Raw genomic sequence first — 20,675 nt, forward strand, 5'->3', positions numbered from 1 at the left:
TGACTTCTCTCCCCTCAGTCCCACGATGCAGGGAGCCTGTAGCCAGCAGGTCTCCCTGAAAATAAAAAACCTAACATAAAGTCTTTAGAGAAACTCTGTAGAGCTCCCCTAGTGTGTGTCCAGTCACTCCTGGGCACAAAGTCTAACTGAGGTCTGGAGGAGGGGCATAGAGGGAGGAGCCAGTTCACACCCATTCAAAGTCTTATAGTGTGCCCATGTCTCCTGCGGATCCCGTCTATACCCCATGGTCCTTTTGGAGTCCCCAGCATCCTCTAAGACCTAAGAGAAATATATATATATATATATATATATATATAATGGGAATCCCTGCACTCTCACATAATATAGACAATTACTGGGGTGCCAATCATGGTCCAATCTCGATGGGGCCCATAGTACAACATGCAGTATCTCCACTATGTGGAAAAGACAGCACTCTCCAGATTAAATTTTCAAAAATCAAAAAAGTGTATATTTATTATAAAGTCTATCTCACAGTTTCCAGGAAATGTCCAACGTTTCGGTCCACACCGGGACCTTTTTCAAGGTATACAGCAACAAAACATCCAGTACAGCAGTGTAGCATAAGTCAAATGGGGTAGGGAAACTGGACGTTGGACATTTCCTGGAAACTGTGAGATAGACTTTATAATAAATATACACTTTTTTGATTTTTGAAAATTTAATCTGGAGAGTGCTGTCTTTTCCACATAGTGGAGATACTGCATGTTATATATATATATATATAATATATATATATATATATATATCAGCAGCGGTTACTGCCCCTAGGATACAGTGCCATCCAAAGTATTCAGGGGGAAGCTGGCCAGGACATACGAACATACATGTGAAGTTGTATTTAAAATATATCCTGGCTTCCTTCCCTGGGAATCAGCATCCATCGCAGCATGGAACGCACTGTGTAACTGCTTAGCCTGTCAGTCGTCATTAACCCTCCACCCGGACTCCTGTGAAACCAGCCAATGTATATCCGGGGCGAGCTAAATGACGACTGACTGAGCAGTGTATTCCATGCTGTGGCGGCTGCTGATATAAAGGAGGTTGGCACACACAAATACATATAATATCCAACTGCCCGGGGTGCAGACCCAATGTTCCTCAATGGGTGACATATATATAATCCATAGTACACAAAGCAGAGTGCACTCACCAGTGACTTTGCAAAAAGAGAGTTACTTTTATTACTCACAAAGTTAAGTCATCAGTGCAAATAGACGTTTCAGTCACAGAAAGTGACCTTCATCATGTGGGACCTATCCCATATCAAGCTTCTGTCCTTGGTGAGTGCTCTCTGCTTTCTACACTATGGATTATATACATAGTTGCCTACTCTCCCAGCCCCTGGAAGAATGGGCATGTCTCCCAAAATCAACTTGATCTCCTGCCCGGCCGCTCACTTAGCGAATAAAGTGGGCGGTCTGGGCAGATGATGATGCAATGAATCACGTCATCATAGCCAAGTTCCCTGCTGTATAATGCTGGTAATCTCTGCATTATATAGCGGGGAGGTATATATAATCAGTGGTTCCCAAACTGTGTTCCGAGGCACTGGAGTGCTGCAAGGCTCTTGCAGGTGTACCTTGGGTTGGTGCTCCAGGATCTAATAAACTGTACACCACCACATAACTTGTACCTAAGGTTGATAAGTAGGCACAATTTACTTAATTTTATATTTTTCCCCCAAAATGCATCAATAAATATTTTTTATCCTAGGGGGTGCTGTGAAGAAATGCTGATACTCTATGGCGCCGTGATTAAAGAAAGTTTGGGAACCACTGCTTTAGAGGATTATTCCTTTACTGGAAACAAACAGTTTATATAGCTTCATTTTAGATTTTTTTGTTGCACACATGCTTATGTATGTATACACATACAATATGAATTGAGTGCATCATTTATTGTCTGTTATATACTAGAGGCCTAATTCAGACCTGATCGCTGGTGTGTGTTTTCGCACAGCAGCCGATCAGGTCTGATCTGCGCATGCGCCAGCGCCGAAGTCCGCCAGCGCATGCCAGTCGATGGCCATCTCAGCCCAGCGATTGCCTCTGCTTGATTGACAGGCAGAGACGGTCGCTGGGTGGGAGGGGGCGGGCTGGCAGCGTTGGGCCACCTTTTTAGGGGCACGGTCCGGGCAACACAGGCATGCCAGGACAATGTGGGGGTGGGCCACGGCGGCTGCGTGACGTCACACGCGGCTGCTGCGACCCGGACAGCGACGGGTAGCTCCCTGCCAGCGAGCAGGAGCTGCGCTGGTAGGTAGCTACTCTTCAGGTACAAAAGCATCGCCGCCGTGCAATACTTTTGTACCTGTACGGGGATTGGGGGGGCCTGACATGCGGGGCGGACTAACCCTGTGCTGGGCGTCCCCCGCATGTCTGAGTAACGGCTACGATCAGGTCTGAATTACTGTAGGCCCTATGTGTGATCTCCCTTTTCTTACTATTGCACTAGTCTCTTGATTGTTACATTTTTATTGATATCTTAGCAACAATGCTGCCTATAAAATTAATGTTCTAATTAACAATTTAATTGTATCCTTGGAGTCATTTTATTTATCGTAACTCTAAGCATTGTATATTTCTACTTTATTTGGCTACAGTATGGCTAGGCTGTAAAAAATAAAAATACATTACTGAGTTATTCTAATCAGACTGGCTAGAGTTTTAGGATTAAGATGTAGGGAATAAAAAATTGTAAACGGTAAAATTAAATTACTTATTGCAACGAAAACAACAAAACTTTTATTATTGGTATTATTAAACATACAGTATTTGTCATAGATCACCATCCCTACATAGCAACGTGGTCTATGGAGTATTTCTACTGGAACCATATGCTTCACTCTATTCATTAAATGTGTGAACTTTCCATTTTCCCTAATAAAGCAGGTGCTGTTAAGTGTCTAATGCGGGCCATACACCTGAGCCGTTATTCCCCATTCTGCCGATCCAATATTGATGATCGTCGATCCGTCAGCAAATCATCAAAATCCTTCATGTTGAATATCCCTGACTGGCAAATCCCAATCATCTTTTGGTAGAAATGGTGGAATTGAGGATTTACAATATGTTGGATTTTACGGATTCCCCGAACTAGGCATTGGCAAAACTAGGAATTGCCCGATACTTGCTAGATGCATGTGCCCCCTAAAGTGAGAAGTTTACATTGGTATTGTAAAAGATAATTCTGTTATTTGTTTAAAACGCATTTGTCTATTTACAACAAGTCATGGTCACTCATTCTTTTATCATTAACAACATTAGTGTAAAAAAAACAAAAGCAAAAAGGCTGATGTGATAAAGGCTTCTCTGGCACTGCATTTAACGGCGTACTTATTAACATTTCAGGAACGAAGGAACTTCAGTTTAAACTTGCTTCTTTGTTTAAAGTGATGAAAATATAAATTCAACACTTACAAAAACTGGTATCAAATGTTGGTCCTTTAAAGACAACATGTAAGTTTAGTTAATATTGTCTACTCAGTCAAGAAACCTGAACAGGAATAAAGTGATATTGTGTTATAAAATATTGATGTGACAATCACCCTAAACCCTGCACAGTAATTAAATAAAAAATACCCACAACGTTAAGTGCAAAAACATTTTTGTCTACTAATTGATATGGCAATGGATGAACACATTTCACAAATTTGTAGAAAGTCACTCTAACACAGCTGAAGGAGGGGGGTGACTACAACAGTTGGGTTGTCTGAAATTCTTAAGTATGGACTGAAATACTCTGTGCTGTCTTCTTTTGTGCTTTTTTCCTGAAGTATCAGAACAAATTGATTTACGGGTTTGCTTTAATTGAGCCCTAATCATTTTCTCATGTTCTCTGATTTGTCTTTGTAAGTGGTTTTGTATAGCAATCCCTAATGCTTCTGGGTCCATTGCAGCTCCATAGACTTCCCATGTCATGCCCTGTTCATCCCATACTACATCTTTCACACTTTTCGTTGGCTGCTTTGCTTGCGTTTTAGCCTCTGTGCTTGAACCTGGACTTGCTTTTTTTCCATGTGCCTTTGCAGGTTCGGAGGTAGGTAGGGTGACCAGAACTGATTCCTTTTTATCTTCCCTAGCTTTCCTTAGGCGTGGTGTTAGCTGCGCTGAATCTGATGCAGGTCTGGTTTGCAAACTTAGACTGCTTGATCTTTTGGCATGCTCACCTTCATCCTGGTCCTTCCTAACTAAGACTTCAAGTATTTCCTCTACTTGACCTCCAGTAGCCCCAATACTGCTGTTAACCTGTACTTCAACATGAAGCGGAGTAGGCCTTTCCTCCTTCTTTGGCTTTTTTATATCTGTGGTGATGATGGCCTGGGTGGACCCCTGCTCATTAGTAATTTTAAAATGAAAAGGTTTCCGATCAGAGCTACTTTCACCAGGAACACTAAGCTTGTCTGTCTGTTCACTATCTTGACGGATATTATGTAACTGGATGTTTTCTACTCCACTTAAATGGTGCAGTCTAGCTTTGGCGCCCATATCATGAGCTGCTCTGAATTGTGGCTGCTCGTTAAACATGTCTTTTGTTCTCTGGCAAGCTTTTTGTTGAGCACTATTTTCTATGTTGATTTGGTAAACAGGTTTCACATTCATTAAAAGTGGAGAAGCATTAGACTTTTGCATCTGTTGCATTGGGTAGCTTTCTCGGAGACACAGCCCTTGTCCATCTAGCTCACTTCTATATATAACCTGTGAATTTCTTGCTCGCTCTGGGTGCTGAAAGGGAGACCGTATCATATCTGGAGGACTTTTATTGTGCATCTGGAGAGGTTTTGGGCCCATTGCGTCAGGTGGTTGAAAACACACTTTTGGAGTCAAATGGTTTTGGGTAAGCTGTGAGTGCAACGCAAAATTAGCACGGTCAATCTGTGGGTTTCCGGGGTTACCCTGATAAATGATGCACACTTGTTCCTGTCTTTCCTTAAGTGCTGGAGAGTTGGCTTTTAAGAATGCAGCTAATATACTTGGGCTAGTGGAAACAGATTTATTCTCTACGTTTGCTACAGCTTGTACTTCAGCGTCTTGCTTTGCCCAGCCTTCTAGCTGTGATGTCATTGTGCCCATTTCCTTAAACTTGCATACTAACTGCAGTTCAAGCACTTCATCATTGCCATTTGTATTTACTGCTTCAGCCAGGCTAATCTCTGCACATTGCTCAGGAGAAAGGACATTTTTAACATCTTGCATCTTTGATTCTTCTTGTAGGGGATCTGAGTGTATATTTGTTTCTGCCAGTGTGTTCCCTCTATCTACTACTGGGCTGACAACAGAGGTATGTTCATTGTTACCACTATCTAACATTTTAGTGTCTATGTCTGGTGACACTTCCGAAAGCTGTGTGCTTGTTGTACTGGTCTCTACCTTTAGCTGTACTTGATCATCTGCTACTGTTTCTACCAAAGTTCTGCATGTTGGCAAACCGCTCTCCTCTGTTGTCTCACTCAGCAAAGTTACATTAGATGGTTCTATAATCGTCGGTGACTCTGTTGTGCTGTTAGTAGGGGAGCCAAGTTGAATAGGATCTTGGATATCTGGAATCTCTTTCCTTGATGAATGATCTACAACCGTAGAAGGTAAGGTTTCTGACTGGCTACAAGTCCTAAATGAAGACATTGTATTGTTGTTTTCTTGCGTTTCAATTTCACATATATTCTCATTATCGGACGTTTTTGTATATGGTTTGGAATTTAGGTCAGATGAACATACACCTGTGATTTGTATGGCATTTCCATTACTGTTGGATGTTGCCAGTTTAAGCTGGTGAGTAGCAGCCAAGGATGTATCGCATGCAGGACATTCTTCTTCTGCTGATATAGGTGATGTCTTGTCAGATCCCAAAGCATCTGGCACAGTCCCCATGGAATCTGTTATTTGGATACAACTTCAAGTCAGTATCTGCTAGTTACACCACTGAACCGTGTTTAAGGTCTCAGTTCTATAAAAAAAGAGAAAAAAAATAAAATATGAAAAAGTTACAATAACAAAGCATTATCAAAATATTTAACAAAAGTATTTTGACAAATAAGCAAATAAATAAATATATATATATATATATATATATATACACACACATATATATATATATATATCATGGTGTCCAATGTTTCGGGGTGCTCATCCCCTTTGTCAAGGTGTGAGAAGTCTTCCCTTCACACCTTGACAAAGGGGTTAAGCACCCCGAAACGTTGGACACCATGATCTGATTGATTCCAATATACTTTTTGACGTTTGAACGACTCTGAGTGCCGCAGTGTCTTTTTTCTCTATTGATTGTACTACTGAGGGCACTGGGGTGCATTGTTGCTTACACGGAGTGCCGGGCTATATGTTCTCTCTCTCTCTATGACATTAACATAGAAACACAGAATTTGACAGCAGATAAGAACCACTTGGCCCATCTAATCTGCCCTTTTTTTAACCTAATGGTAACCTCAGCCCTATTTGATCCATCTTTGTAAGGATATTCTTTTATGCCTCTCCCAATTGTGTTTAAATTGCTCTACTGTCTTAGGGCCAAATTCAATTAGCCGTAAAAAGCCGTTTTCACAGTAAAAAACGCAAATTTACAGTGAATCATGAAAAGTGCCTATTCAATTGTTTGTGAAAACAGATTTGTGGTAATTTTACCACAAATTTAAATTCACCACCTCTGAGCAGCCCGTTTTTATAACAAAAAACAACGAAAGGCACAATTGGTAAATTATAGAGAGAGATAAAGTGGATGGAGATAAAGTACCAGCCAATCAGCTCCTAACTGCCATGTTACAGGTCGTGTTTGGAAAATGTCAGGAGCTGGTTGGCTGGTGCTTCATCTCCATCCACTTTATATTTATCAAATGCTTAGTGTATAGACCCTTATATGTTCAATACTCACATACACAGCCTGACATACCTCCCAACTGTCACATTTTTGGCAGCACAGGCCAGATTTGCAAACTTTTATAAAAAAGTTTCCATGGAAATGTACGGAGCTAAGACATGTGCTTGGGTAGAAAGCAGGGGCATGTGTGCACTGCACACTTTGCACCCATTATAGAAATGCCTAAGGTAGAAAGTGTCCGTGTGTGAGCGGATTGGAGTTAATGATTTGTTCAAATTCTGACTAGATGAATTTTGGGAGGTATGCATCCATGCACCATGGGCAAGATTTACTAATAAGCGGCAACAATTGCAAGCTGTAGATTCACAGTGGCTTTGAGCTTGACATTTAAAATGGCAATAATATTAAATGCAAAGCAAGCATGGTATTGCATTCAATATAATTGCCACTTTAAATTTTGTGGTCAAACCCACAGAGAATCAGCAGCTTACAAAAGTTTGGGGTCCAGTGTATAGATAGATTGTTAAAAGATAGAAAGTTATTAGGTCAACACCACATGGTCAACAGTCAAAAGGTCGACAGCCAAAAGGTCAACAGGGTCAACACAATTTTTTTAGATTTTTTTTTATGCTTTTACAACTTTTGCCTCATTTACTATCCATGTCACAAACTATTACCTTTAATAACCACGGAGCCTAAAGTGTGGCGAGTGGAGCGAGTCTGCGAAAGGACGCATTTCAATAAATTTGGGTAATTTTTTAAAAAAATGGTTGACCTTTTGACCCTGTTGACCTTATGACCCTGTCGATCATACAGTGTCGACCTAATGATTGTCTATATTTTACCTGTCTAACTTCTATACTACACCCCAAAAGTTTCTTCTGAGAAAATCTAGCCATCCATCTTATTTAAATTGACATTAACATAGAAACACAGAATTTGACAGCAAATAAGAACCACTAGGCCCATCTAATCTGTCCTTTTTTTTTAACCTAATGGTAACCTCAGCCCTATTTGATCCATCTTTGTAAGGATATTCTTTTATGCTTCTCCCAATTGTGTTTAAATTGCTCTACTGTCTTAGGGCCAAATTCAATTAGCCGTAAAAAGCCGTTTTCACAGTAAAAAACGCAAATTTACAGTGAATCATGAAAAGTGCCTATTCAGTTGTTTGTGAAAACAGATTTGTGGTAATTTTACCACAAATTTAAATTCACCACCTCTGAGCAGCCCGTTTTTATAACAAAAAACAACGAAAGGCGCAATTGGTAAATTACCACAATTTTGCAACTACTTGAATTTGGCCCTTAGCCTCTACTACCTCTTATGGGAGGGTGTAGTATGGCTGACCGGCGGTCTCCTGACCGCCGGTCAGCTTACCGACGCCGGGATCCCGGCAGCATACCGACGCCGGGATCCCGGCGGGGAGGGGCGAGTGCAGCAAGCCCCTTGTGGGCTCACTGCGCTCGCCACGCTGCGGGCTCGGTGGCGACCTGCGGTCGCCACGGGTTCTATTCCCACTCTATGGGTGTCGTGGACACCCACGAGTGGAAATAGTCCCTGTTGGTCGGCATGCCAACCATCGGGATACTGAGCCGGCGGGATGGTGGAGGAGGTCATGTGACTGTCGGTCAGCAGACCGCCGGTCACATGAATACCACCCTTATGGGAGGCTATTCCACCTATCCACTACCTTTTCTGTAGATACACAGTTAGACATGATAGCAGAGCCAGATTAATGGCGGGGCGGAAGGGGCGGTCGTCCCAGGGCCCCCACACAAGTGGGGCCCCCACATACTGTCCTCACAACTGCAAAAAAACATCGGAGTAGGCCTACAGCATTTACCTGTCTCTTCTCCGTCCTCCTCGGCAGCTGAGATGTTGCATTACAGCTGCGGCCGCCAAGGAGCTTCACTCACTGCAGTGTGAAGTCTCGCAAAATTTGACATTATCTCGTGAGTGAAGCTCCTCGGCGGCCGCAGCAGTAAAGGAACAGCTCAGCTGCCGAGGAAGACAGAGAGGAGACAGGTAAATGCTGTAATCCTACTCCAATGTTTTTTTGGCAGTTGTGAGGACAGTGTGTGGGGCCCCCACAAATTTGTTGCCCAGGGGCCCCCACAGACCTTAATCCGGCCCTGCATGGTAGTCATGCCTCCCTTTAAAGCATAGTACCTTTGGCAGATTCAAATGTTGTTTTTGCTGGGGGTTTTTTATATCTATTAAAATATTTTTCTATATTTTCAGAATTGTTTTACTTTTTCACCAGTGTTTACTACCAGTGTGAGCGTTACATAATGAACAGAGGAAAAGAAAGAGGTTGGTAAGAAAATTAATATACAGTATGTTAGTGGGTTTGTGTATTTTGTACCATCTGGAAGGATGTGCTGTTTGTGTAGGGATTAATTAGCATGATGTACAGAAGTAAAGGATGGGTTTGCATTACAATGGGCATCCAGAGAAAGCAATGCGTGGCATTTAGCATGCTTCTGGTTACTAAACACTGTATTTAAATTAGAAATACAGCATCAACATTATCACAACTCATATCTCAGTAAGCTATCTAAGAATCCTACTACTGAAATTACTGTTCTATCTTTGAATAAATTAAATGTAGAAATACATAAAATACAATTATTGTTTTATCATTTATTGGGAATAAGATTATTATTGATTTTTTTTTTATTAAAAGCCATATTTGTGGGAGAGAACTGTAAAAAAACAAACATGGAGAATATAATAGTGCCATCATTACTAACTTCATTTGTACTCATCTCCAGAGCTTTACTAAGTAGAAACTTGTGGACAGTGGTAGGGATAATATACAAATGCTAATGCCCGCCTTCCACGTGTGCAGCAGCGTGTGATGGTGAGAACAAGCGCAAAGATGCCTACTGTCTGTGCACATGGACAGTGCTACGGCAAGGGTGGTTCTGAAAACTCCACCATCGGCGCACCATCACTCACCACATCCACACTTGCGACAACCTATGGCCTCATGAGTATTTCCTTCTCAAATTCCTCTAAACATGGGAACACAGCTACTTTCTCTGACATATCCGTAACACTCTCAAGATACACCCATGAGACAGCTTTTTTTGGTGCACAATTCAGGGCTCCTCTCAGTCACCACCCAGGAACGCCCTTGGTTGTGCGCCGGTGGCTCTACTGCAAGTGATTCCATATGCAACAGCGTTCTCTGCGTATGCTCAGTGATACACATGTGCCATAGGACATTCCTGGAATTTTTGTGCATGCTAACCATCTGCATTACATCCTGCTCACAATCAGGCTCTGTACCCATTAAAGTGAAACTACAGTACTTTAGATCTTTAATTGAGCACTATGAATCCATGAATGTTGTCTGCTAGGCAGCATAATAAAAAGTACCGGAAATTCTACTAATGCAACAATATGGGTTGCAGTGACAGTATTTGTAACAGTGTCCATGGGCAGAGGGGACCAAATTATTTCCTCCCTGTGTATTAGCCACTAGCTCTTATACGGTATCCAGTCTTTTGGTTGACAGTAAAAAGGTCAACAGTCAATAGGTCGACAACTTATGGTCGACATGGTCAAAAAATCGACATGGCAATGGTCGAAACAGATTTTTACATTTCTTCCCCCCATTCTTTAAAATTTTTCATACATTACCATCCACATGGACTACAATTGGGCATACTAACCTGTGCAGAGTGCAGCGGTAGTGGTGCGAGGCATCTTGCCTGAAGCATGGCGAGCGACGCAAGCCTTGCGAGGGGACGCGGTACACTACTTTTGGTTCCCAGTGGTTGGACGGAGTAAACAACACCAAAAACATAAAAAACCTCATGTTGACTTTTTGACCATGTCAAGCTTTTGTCCATGTCGACCCTCTGGGGTTGACCTATACACTGTTGACTTTTTCACTGTCGACCCTGTGATTCACACCCCTCTCAGATAATGCCCCTCGTAATTTTTTTTGTTGTTGCCCTCAAACCAGTAAACAGCGATGGCAATGGCAAACCATGTTGCAGAGCAGGGTGGACAAATGTAATATATACTGGGAAGAAGTGCGGCCTAGCTTAATTAAAAATGTTAGTGTAAAAACAAAACTGCCCAGTATTTTTTCACTACATGCAAAAGCAGCTACTGTCGTTTTTTTCTTGCATTGCAACAATCTTTGTCCAAGAGCAAATTGCTCCTTTTTTTTATTTGCTCCTAACTCTAATCAGGCCCTGAAAGAGTGAAGTGATGTCACTTATTAAGTGTCTACAATGATCTGTGGTGCCACTCATGGACATAGCTATGGTGGGTGCAGGGAGTGCAACTGCTATTGGGCCCAGAGGCTCAGGGGGCTTCAGACCCATGTCATATAGTTGTCTATCAAGTTCCTGAAAATTACCATTAAGCGTTTGGGTCTGGCCAGTTGCTTGTCCTGAAAAGGGAGACTTGTCAGCCCCTCCCTCCCCCGCGCAGTAAAGCTCCACGCATATAATTAATCTTCCGCACTTCCATTTTGTCCTCACAGGTATAGCTGAGTTAATTAGTGAGCATGGCACTGTCAGAGTAGACTTTCCTTGATTACAGCCTTTGTAAAGAGAGGTTGGGGGCAGGGGATGATCTATGAGAGTATGACAGTATGCCAAAATTAAGAAGATCTCCACTCAAAGTGGAATTGACTTCACTGGGAAGTATCCCCCTCAGGTAGTAGCTGGTTGGTACCCTCCCCCTTATTATATTTATGGAAATTCCTCAGCACTGAAGGCCCTGCAGATGTCATGTAAGATTTGAAAGCTGCCAATAGGGATGTCGCACTAGATAAGACATTAACTAGAGTAGTTCCATTTCATTTTCAGTGAGTGGTGTGTACTGTATAGTGGACATTAAAAGGAATGAAAGACTGCATAGGATAGAGTGTATATAAGCACCCTGTTTGTTTATGTAACTAAGCTAGATAGATCTGGTTTTTGTGTTGATATTAGTTGATAGGTAGTTGTCGTATGTCAATCAAATAGTTATCCAATGAGTAGGGTTTAGGTAGGCGGCTTATATTAGTTTATTTAAGTAAGGGCTGAGGAATTAAAATCCCTCTTGCCATTTTGTGATCCCACACACCCACCCGGCAATTTAATTTCGTTGGAAATTTTGGTTTCTTTTTGAGAATTCACGTTGGAATGATAAATTATGTTATTCCAGCAAGTGCGAGGTGCAGCGGGTGGAAAGCAGTGCTATTCGGCGGCTCAATTTAGAGCAGCAGAGCTTGGCTAGCATTTCCCCTTTGAGAAAAGGCGAGTTGGTCACTACCTCAGGGGAGGACCAGGTCACCATCTTAAGGAGGGACCAGCACTGTGCTAATTAAGGGGAGATGGTTCTACCCAGGATGGATTGTGCAAGGGGCGGAAACTCCGCCCCATTTGTTTACAGATTCAAACGTTTTAAGCCATGGCCGAGTTGACACTGCTTTTTCACCACCGGTGATTAATATTTTCAATTATGATTCGAATTTAATAAATCTGGCTGTGACCTCCAATTTTTCCAATTTATACAGTTGTCTGCATCATTATTTCTAGGTTTATTGGTCTAGTTTGTGTAATAATAAAACACATGGGTGACTTATAATGTATAGGGTAACAAAAATGTTGTGTTATCTGAATTGAGGGCACTGTAATATTATTAACTAGAGGCACGACAATCTGGCATAATATAAACTGGAAGCCCTACACTATGACATAATATGAACTGGTGATACTGTGTCTAGACGTTGCTCTTGGCAAAAGCATTATAGGCAAATGCCTAGGGGCATCCCAAACCTTGGGCGACTAGTAGATATTTTTTTCTTTCACCTGGCTCTGGCACTGATCACTATCTCAGACATCAGGAGGCTGCAGCAGCACACTCCACACTCAGACAGGCAGGAAGTGTGTTTACTATCATTTTCTGCCTGAGGCTGAGCATGCTGCAGAGGTAGCCAGGCAATGCATGTGGAGCTTCAGGACCCTGCGCCAAGACATCCAGGATAAAGGTAAGAGCCTGATGAGCGTGAAGCAGATACAGTACACATGGGGAGTTGGGTCTCAGGGAGCTGATGATACTGCTTTGAGGGAAAGGTGAGGTAGATGCATATGGGGAGAGGGGGCTTAGGGGGCTTATAATAGTGTTATGGGGGAAGGCAGAGACATGGTGGTGTGGGAGCTCAGGGGCCTGATGACACTGCTATCAAGGGCGGGAGGGCAGGAGGCAGAGACATATAGGGAGTGGGGGCTCAGGGGGGTATGAGACTGCTATGGGCATGGGTGGACTCCATCATCCACATTGGTAAGAAGGGACACAGCCTATGTACTAGTTATTATTATTATTATTATTATTATCCTTTATTTATATGGCACCACAAGGGATCTGCAGCGCCCATTACACAGTACATAATCAAATGAGCAAACAAGAAAACAGCACTTACAGTTCAAGACAATATAGGACAGGTATAGAAAACCAGGGTTTAGGTGCCATCAAAGGGAGTATGAAGTATAGAGTGTAAGGAAGAAAAGGAAAGGCACACGAGGAAAGAAGTCCCTGCTCTTGCGAGCTTACAACCTAAAAGTTATGATGATGGTCACCAATATGGAAGGGGGTAGGGAGCAACACCTCATGGCTCCTCCTTCATCAGGCTGCATTGCAGCTACCAAGTCCAGCTACACACAGCAAGGAGCCGGGAAAATTAGGGGCAACCTAGGAGGCCTGTACCTCTTAACTTAAGAGTCTTAAGTAAGTCAGTTTAGCTGTCAGCCTCTACTGTGAATGATGGCTGAGGAGTGCTGACTGTGCTGTGAGGGGTGATGGTGCTGCTGTTGTAATCTGTGGTGGGTGAGGGGTGCTGTGCTAAGGGGTGCTTGGTGGAAGGTTCTGTGTGAGGAGTGATGGGTGCTGTGCTGTGATCTGTGCTGGATGGGTTCCTGTCTATAGACAGTTAAAAGATAGACAGTCCTTAGTTAGACACTACTATATGGTCGACAGTCAAAAGTCAGACAGGATCAAAAGTCAGACAGTCAAAAGTCAGACATGGTCAAAATTCAGACAGGGCCAAAAGTCAGACAGTCAAAAGGTAGAAAGGGTCAAAAATCAGACAGTCAAAAGTCAGACAGGGTCAAAAGTCAGACAGTCAAAAGACAAAGAAAATGTTTTGTTATTTTTCTCTGTGCTCTTTTACAACTTTTGACTCATTTACTATCCATGTCTTTTTGTAAAGTTGTGGCGAGCAATGCGGAGTGAGTCACCGAGCCCAAAGTGTGGCGAGCGTAGCGAGCCCGCGAGGGGACGAATTTCACCAAATTTGGGTTAAAAATGTTTACAACACAAAAATAAACCAATTTTTTTTGTGTCTGACTTTTGACTCTGTCTGACTTTTGACTGTCTGACACTTGACCCTGTCTGAATTTTGACCTTGTCTGACTTTTGACTGTCTGACATTTGACTGTTTGACTTTTGACCCTGTCTGACTTTTGACTTTGTCTGACGTTTGACTGTCTGACTTTTGACTTTCAACCATATAGTGTCTAACTAATGACTGTCTATCTTTTAACTGTCTATGATCTATACCACACCCGTGCTGGGTGGGAGGTGCTGTGCTGTAATCTGTGCTGGGTCAGGGATGCTGGGAGGGGTGATGGGTGTGAGGGTGCAGTGCTGAGAGAGGGATGCTGTGATGGGTGCAGTGAGGGGAGAGGGGTGCTGTGATATGTGCTGGATGAGAGAGGTGCTGTCCTGTAATCTGTGCTGGGTGAGGGATGATGTGCTGGGTGAAGGGTGATAGGTGCTGTGATCTGTGCTGGATGGGTTCCTGTCTATAGACAGTTAAAATATAGACAGTCCTTAGTTAGACACTACTATATGGTCGATAGTCAAAAGTCAGACAGGGTCAAAAGTCAGACAGTCAATAGTCAGACATGGTCAAAATTCAGACAGGGCCAAAAGTCAGACAGTCAAAAGTTAGAAAGGGTCAAAGGTCAGACAGTCGGGTGTGAGGGTGCAGTGCTGAGAGAGGGATGCTGTGATGGGTGCAGTGAGGGGAGAGGGGTGCTGTGATATATGCTGGATGAGAGAGGTGCTGTCCTGTAATCTGTGCTGGGTGAGGGATGCTGTGCTGGTTGAAGGGTGATAGGTGCTGTGCTGTAATCTGTGTGGTGAGGGGTGCTGTGCTGGGAGAGGGGTGTTGTGCTGTGTGAGGGGTGCTGTACAGTAAGGGGAGATGGGTGCTGTGAGGGGAGAGCATGGGGTGCTGGGCTGTGAGGGGAGACTATACACTTTAGAATGCCTTTTGAAGTGAGGGTATAAGGGATTTTCCCCTAAGGCTTGTCCCTTTTTCTTTAGTTACAGCAGTGTGCTGTGAAGGGAGAATTTGTGATTATCTCTTTGGGGCACCAGCCAAATCTTGCCTGTGGCATCAAATTGGTTATGGCTGGCTCTATGTATGGCATAATGTCTATTGACGCGCTACAATGTGGCATTATTTGAACTAGAGGCACTACAATGTGACATAAGGTAAACTGGACCCACTGTGTAGTATAATGTGAACTAATGAACTAGGGCACTACTGTAAGGCATAAAACGAGCAAATGCTGTGGATAGAGATGTCTATCTATATGCATTAGGTTGGAGGTCTCTTCAAAATCTTGCTATGGGGCCTACAAAGTTCTAGCTATGCTGCCACCACCACCACACTGAGTTTCCCTGCATATTGACTTTAATGTGACACCGACAATCAGCACCTGGAAGTAGACATGAGTGATAAAAATAGCATTGGTAGCAACCAACAAAAAACCCCATAGAACTAAGTAGAGATGTGCGCGACACCCGTGATTTGGTTTTGGTTCTAATTCGGCATTGCGTTTTGGTTTTGCCAAAACTGCTCTCACATGTTCTGGTTTTGGATCTGTCATTTTTTTTTTTAATTTATAAAAACAGCAAAATTAAAAAATGTGGGTCTTTTTTGTTCCTTAATAGCATTCATTTCCAGGCAATTTTGACCTCCTCACAGCTCATAATATTGTTTTAATATTGTTTTAATCAATATTGGCCAAAGACTGCAGCGAACTTGCTGGTTATTAAGTGACAGATCAGCGTTACAAACACACGACAGTTTATAGCACATCTATGAAATATTGCCAGACAGCAGTGGCAGAAAAGAAAAGCAGTGCAAGATGGATTTGTCCTTGGGCTCTTCCACCCACTCATGTTGGATATTAAAAAGGACATGTACAGTTTAACAAACCAAACACTTCAGTGATAGGGACTGCCACAATTGTGGCTGAAGTGCTTGGTTTGTTTGGGCCCCCACAAACCAATTATTTGGAAGGACTACCTCTGAACTCTAATGAGGTTAATGATGAGGATATTGGTGGTCCAAACTGCTGGTAGCTGATACTGCACTGTTTGTTATTATTTTGCAAATAATTTCTTAAAATAAATGTCATGAACTTGATGAAAATAATGTAACATGGAGGAGGTGCCTAGATGGTTAACATCCCTACCTCGACTAACTTTGTCCTTACAAATGTAGCAGATGCCTTTACAAACATTGTCAAGATTCGCGTAAAAATAATCCTACATCCAAGAGGTGGCTTTTTTGGTTTCATGCCCAGACATCACAATGGCTTTCTTTTTATCACAGGCAAAAACTGCTGCCTCTGGTGGCTGACTTATTTAAACAACATCACCAACATCCTCATCCATGTCAGATAGTACACAAATATCCCTATCATCCTGTTCCACTTCCACACTAGCATCCTTAATCTTTATTATGTCATCATCACCATCTTTAATTGTACTGCTCATCCCCATATTTGCAGATGGTGCAGAAATAGTGGAAGGAGGCCTCTCTACGAGTTCAGTGTGAGAAATGTCAGATTCACACATGGCTAATGTGGGCACCCCTACACTATACCCAAAGATTTGTGAACAGACCATTTGTTCTTCAGCCTTGGTGTTCTTTTTTCTGGACACTGATTTGTCAGTTTTTTATGTGAGGCCTCGACCCCTTTTTTAACACTGTGAAAGATTTTGATTTCAGGTGCCCTTTCCTAAACTTTCTGTCCACCGGACCACCTTTAGCAGCTGTTGTAGTGCTATCATGATTTGCAGCAGCCACAGCACTAATACTTGGTTGCTGCTCCTGCTCTTCTATCAACTTATACTGAATCATCTCGACTCAGTGCTTATATCTAGTAACACAGTGGTGCACGGCACCTACTTAGCTTTATTGAACACGAACAAGTTATACAAAATAGAACTTTTTTTTTCATGAAAGACAGCTTCCACTGCAGACTCACAGTGCTTATATTTATTAAGGCAGTGGGACAAAGTCTGTATTTTTTATTATTATACATTTTTTGGAGGGGTTATATTTATTTATTTTTTACACAGTGCTGAGGAATCACTGCGCTTATATTATTAACGTAGTGGCACAGCCTGAAGACATATACTTTTTTTTATATATATTTTTTTACATGCTCTGCTTATTATAGTAATGGTGACAGGAGCCAGTATGCACAAACAAAGGGTTAATGCTGCACTGTGGGCAGTAAAAAGAACAAACTACAAACATCAGAGTGCACCAAGGATTAATGCTACCCCTGTATTAGGAGCTCTGTGCAGCACTGGGGCAGTGATAATAAAAGAACACCAGAGTGCCCCAAGGGTTAATGCTTCAGTACCCCTGAATTAGGAGCTCTGAGCTGCACTGCAGACAGTTACAGCACCAGTGTGACTAACTGTGCTCCAATAAAGGGTTAATCAAATAATAGCATTAAAAAATAATAATAATAATAATAATAATAATAATAATAATGCTACCTTTCAGAGGAACTCTGGGCTGTCTGCAGTGTTCCAGTAAATGTCATAATAATAAATATTGCTATAATGCCCTTACAATCTAGTGGATGTGCTCTCTGTCCAGAGTCCTGTGTGAAACGTATTACATACATAATCCAGGCGGGGGATGCCGGCTGTCAATATCCCGACAGTGGCATCCCGCCTGGCAGAATGCCGGCAGTTGGACGAGCGCAATGAGTCACCTTGCAGGCTTGCTGCTCTCACCGCGCTGCGGGCTCGGTACGCTCGCCACAGGTTCTATACCCACTCTGAGGGTGCCGTGGACACCCACGAGTGGGAATAGACCTGATGCTTTGGTATTTCGGCTGTTGCCATTGCCAACTGTCGGGATTCCGGCGTTGGTATCCTGACCACCGGGATCCTGACAGCCGCCACATTGAACGGATCCCATGTGAAACAGTGAATCACTGCAGGGGGGACTTAAATTAAATCCAAAACACGCAAGATCCGACACCGGGAAGATGATGTTTTACCTTGTTTTGGAATCCGAGACTGGCTGGAAAACCTGAGCAAGGGCTTGGATTCCCTCAGATCCTGAAAGTTTGAGTGAGTGAGATCGGTTCACAAAGAACCGAGCAAGGCTTGTCTCTATACCTAATTCTGTCATGGCACTGTATACAATCCTTGTCGATCTTCCATAACCCTTTCATTGCTAGGTGGCACAGAAATATACTGTTTATTAAATATGCAGAATAAATTTGAAGGAAACCCTGTTGATGGCGCAAATAGCAGCCGTAAAGTAGGTCACTTAGAATGTCACCACTCTCAAAAATACAAATAGAAATGACTCTCCTAATGGCGCTCAAAATGAATAACACATACACACAAATGGATAATACAGTATGTCCCTCATAAGTTAGATTGATCCTCTTACAAAATACAAAATCTTACAAAATCCAATCAAGGTTTCTTTGCCCTCAGTTCGGAGCAATCATCAATTTACAAGGTTAAACGCAGTATGCCATATGAAACCAAACTCCAATGAAGTAAAAACAGTATTTATTTGTATTACTGTAACAGAAAGGCAATCAGTAAAATATACAGAAATGTAAAACTAGAATGCTCAACAAAAATCAAACTAAAAACAACGGGCCGCATGTAAAGTCCGAGTTGGCCGGAGGTGCGGATTCCCAGCCGAACTCTTGATATTTTATTAAAGCGGAAATTATATACAAGGCAAACCCATGCCTTGTAAATGATTTCCGCTTTAAAAAAATGTCCGAGATCGTCCGGGAACCCGCACCTCTGGCCAATGCGGACTTCACTATATCTGGCACAATGTATCCAAATTGAAAAATAGCTTCTAGAGCTTATAGCTGTGTGCCGGAAAAGGACTCTGAAAATAGTCTGCAAAAAAAGTGCAAGCAGTACAAATAATTAAGGGGTAATTAAGGGGTAACGTACCTTTTTCCAGCATCAAAAAGCCTGCAGGTTCCAGTAGTGAAAAATTGTGAACCCTTCCTTTAGGCCAATGCGTATTGGCTCATGTAGAACCTTTATTTTTTACCCCCTTAAATGCATCCTCTGCTTGGAAAACATTGCCTGATGTGTATTGGAACAATGAACTTGCAGGGAGGATCAATCTATGTGTTATGAATTTTGAGCACCCAGTAGGGGGGTCATATCTATCTTGCATTGTTTTTTTAAATATGATTTATTGCTTATTCAGCATAGAGGGTCTGATGCTGAGCTGGGAAAAAACAATAAAAGAGGACACTGATAAAACCATGTTGCACTGCAGGTGAGAGATTTACATTTGGGTGGGGTGTGTCCAAACTGAATCTACTGCAAATTGCAGATTAAAAATAAAGCAATAAAGCATTTCTGGGCTACATGCAAAAGCAGCCAGTATTCATCCTGCAATTAACTACTTAGTGGTCACTTCACACCTTACTAGTGCGTAGTAGGATCCACATTTACTTTAATTCTTTGTTGCACGGATTCCACAAGGTTGCTAGAAATATTCCTTAGCGATACTGGTGCATGTTGACATTATGGAAACACAGTTATTGCAGATTTGTCCACTGTACCACATCCAAAGATGCACTATTTCATTGAGATTTGGTGACTGTGGATGTACAGATGCGTTTTCATACATCATTGCTGCAGTCACACCAAATGGCGCCTGGTGCACCAGGTTCCGTCAGAATCTGCAAGCATTGGGCACTGTTTTTTAATCAAAAATGCATTTTAGTCGCAATGCAATGTACTGTAACTAGGATGCACCAGGATACTGTGCTGATTAATTTGTTATGTGACACTTGTATATCTGTGTGCGAGTGAGTCTCTAAATCTGTAGGCAAAGTGCTACGGAGGGCAGCCACAGCTTTTTTCCATGCCAAGTTCCACTGTGCTTTATATACAGACTCAGTTGCACATATATATCCTGTACAAGTGTTGCATATCAAATTAATGAGCACAGTCACCTGGTGCGTCCTATTTTCGACGCCAGACTCTAGCAGAGCTGCACGGTACCTGGCGGCTCACTCAGGCCAGGCATCCCCCGCTACATGGCGTATAGAGGCTGGATATACGAGGACACATCTGTAGTTAGTGTTCATTGAACTCATTGTCATGTTCATGGAACCAGCTTGAAATTATATTTCTCAGTTGTATATGTTCTCGATTACCTTTTACAGTTATGGCTCATTTTAAGAAGGCCATCTTTACCTTCTATTTCACGTTATTGTATGTAATTTGTTTGTGTAATGATCGCCTCAGTGTACAGCATTGCTTATTATGTCATTGATTTATAAATAAAACAACTATCTTTGTTGTATATGCCTGTTTTCCCTAGAGACAGGGCTTTTATTAACGTGAGCCCTTCTCAATTTGGACTGCATTTGCATGAGCAGTCGGGTAATTGAGAAGGAAAGATCCATTCACCAGGCTTCCAGTGCATTGTGCATGTGGGAGTAGTCATTATTAACTCATGTAACTCTAACCATATAAAGTTACCAATC

The 20,675-nt window shown here is 42.3% G+C and overlaps 1 protein-coding gene across 8 annotated transcripts in view; it reads right to left on the reverse strand.

Annotated features, from left to right (window-relative positions):
- Window positions 1–2,742: 2,742 nt before the first annotated feature.
- The window catches only part of GPRIN3 (GPRIN family member 3), a 513,767-nt gene continuing 495,834 nt past the window's right edge, over window positions 2,743–20,675 (reverse strand). For all 8 annotated transcript variants that reach the window (XM_063917218.1, XM_063917209.1, XM_063917201.1 and 5 more), the window contains one exon: window positions 2,743–5,967. In XM_063917218.1, the coding sequence (XP_063773288.1) occupies window positions 3,687–5,891 (2,205 nt within the window). In that variant the 5' untranslated portion in view covers window positions 5,892–5,967 and the 3' untranslated portion in view covers window positions 2,743–3,686. The remainder of the gene's footprint in view (window positions 5,968–20,675) is intronic.

The sequence above is a fragment of the Pseudophryne corroboree genome, chromosome 1 (assembly GCF_028390025.1).
Source record: "Pseudophryne corroboree isolate aPseCor3 chromosome 1, aPseCor3.hap2, whole genome shotgun sequence".
In the NCBI taxonomy this organism is placed as follows: Eukaryota; Metazoa; Chordata; class Amphibia; order Anura; family Myobatrachidae; genus Pseudophryne; species Pseudophryne corroboree.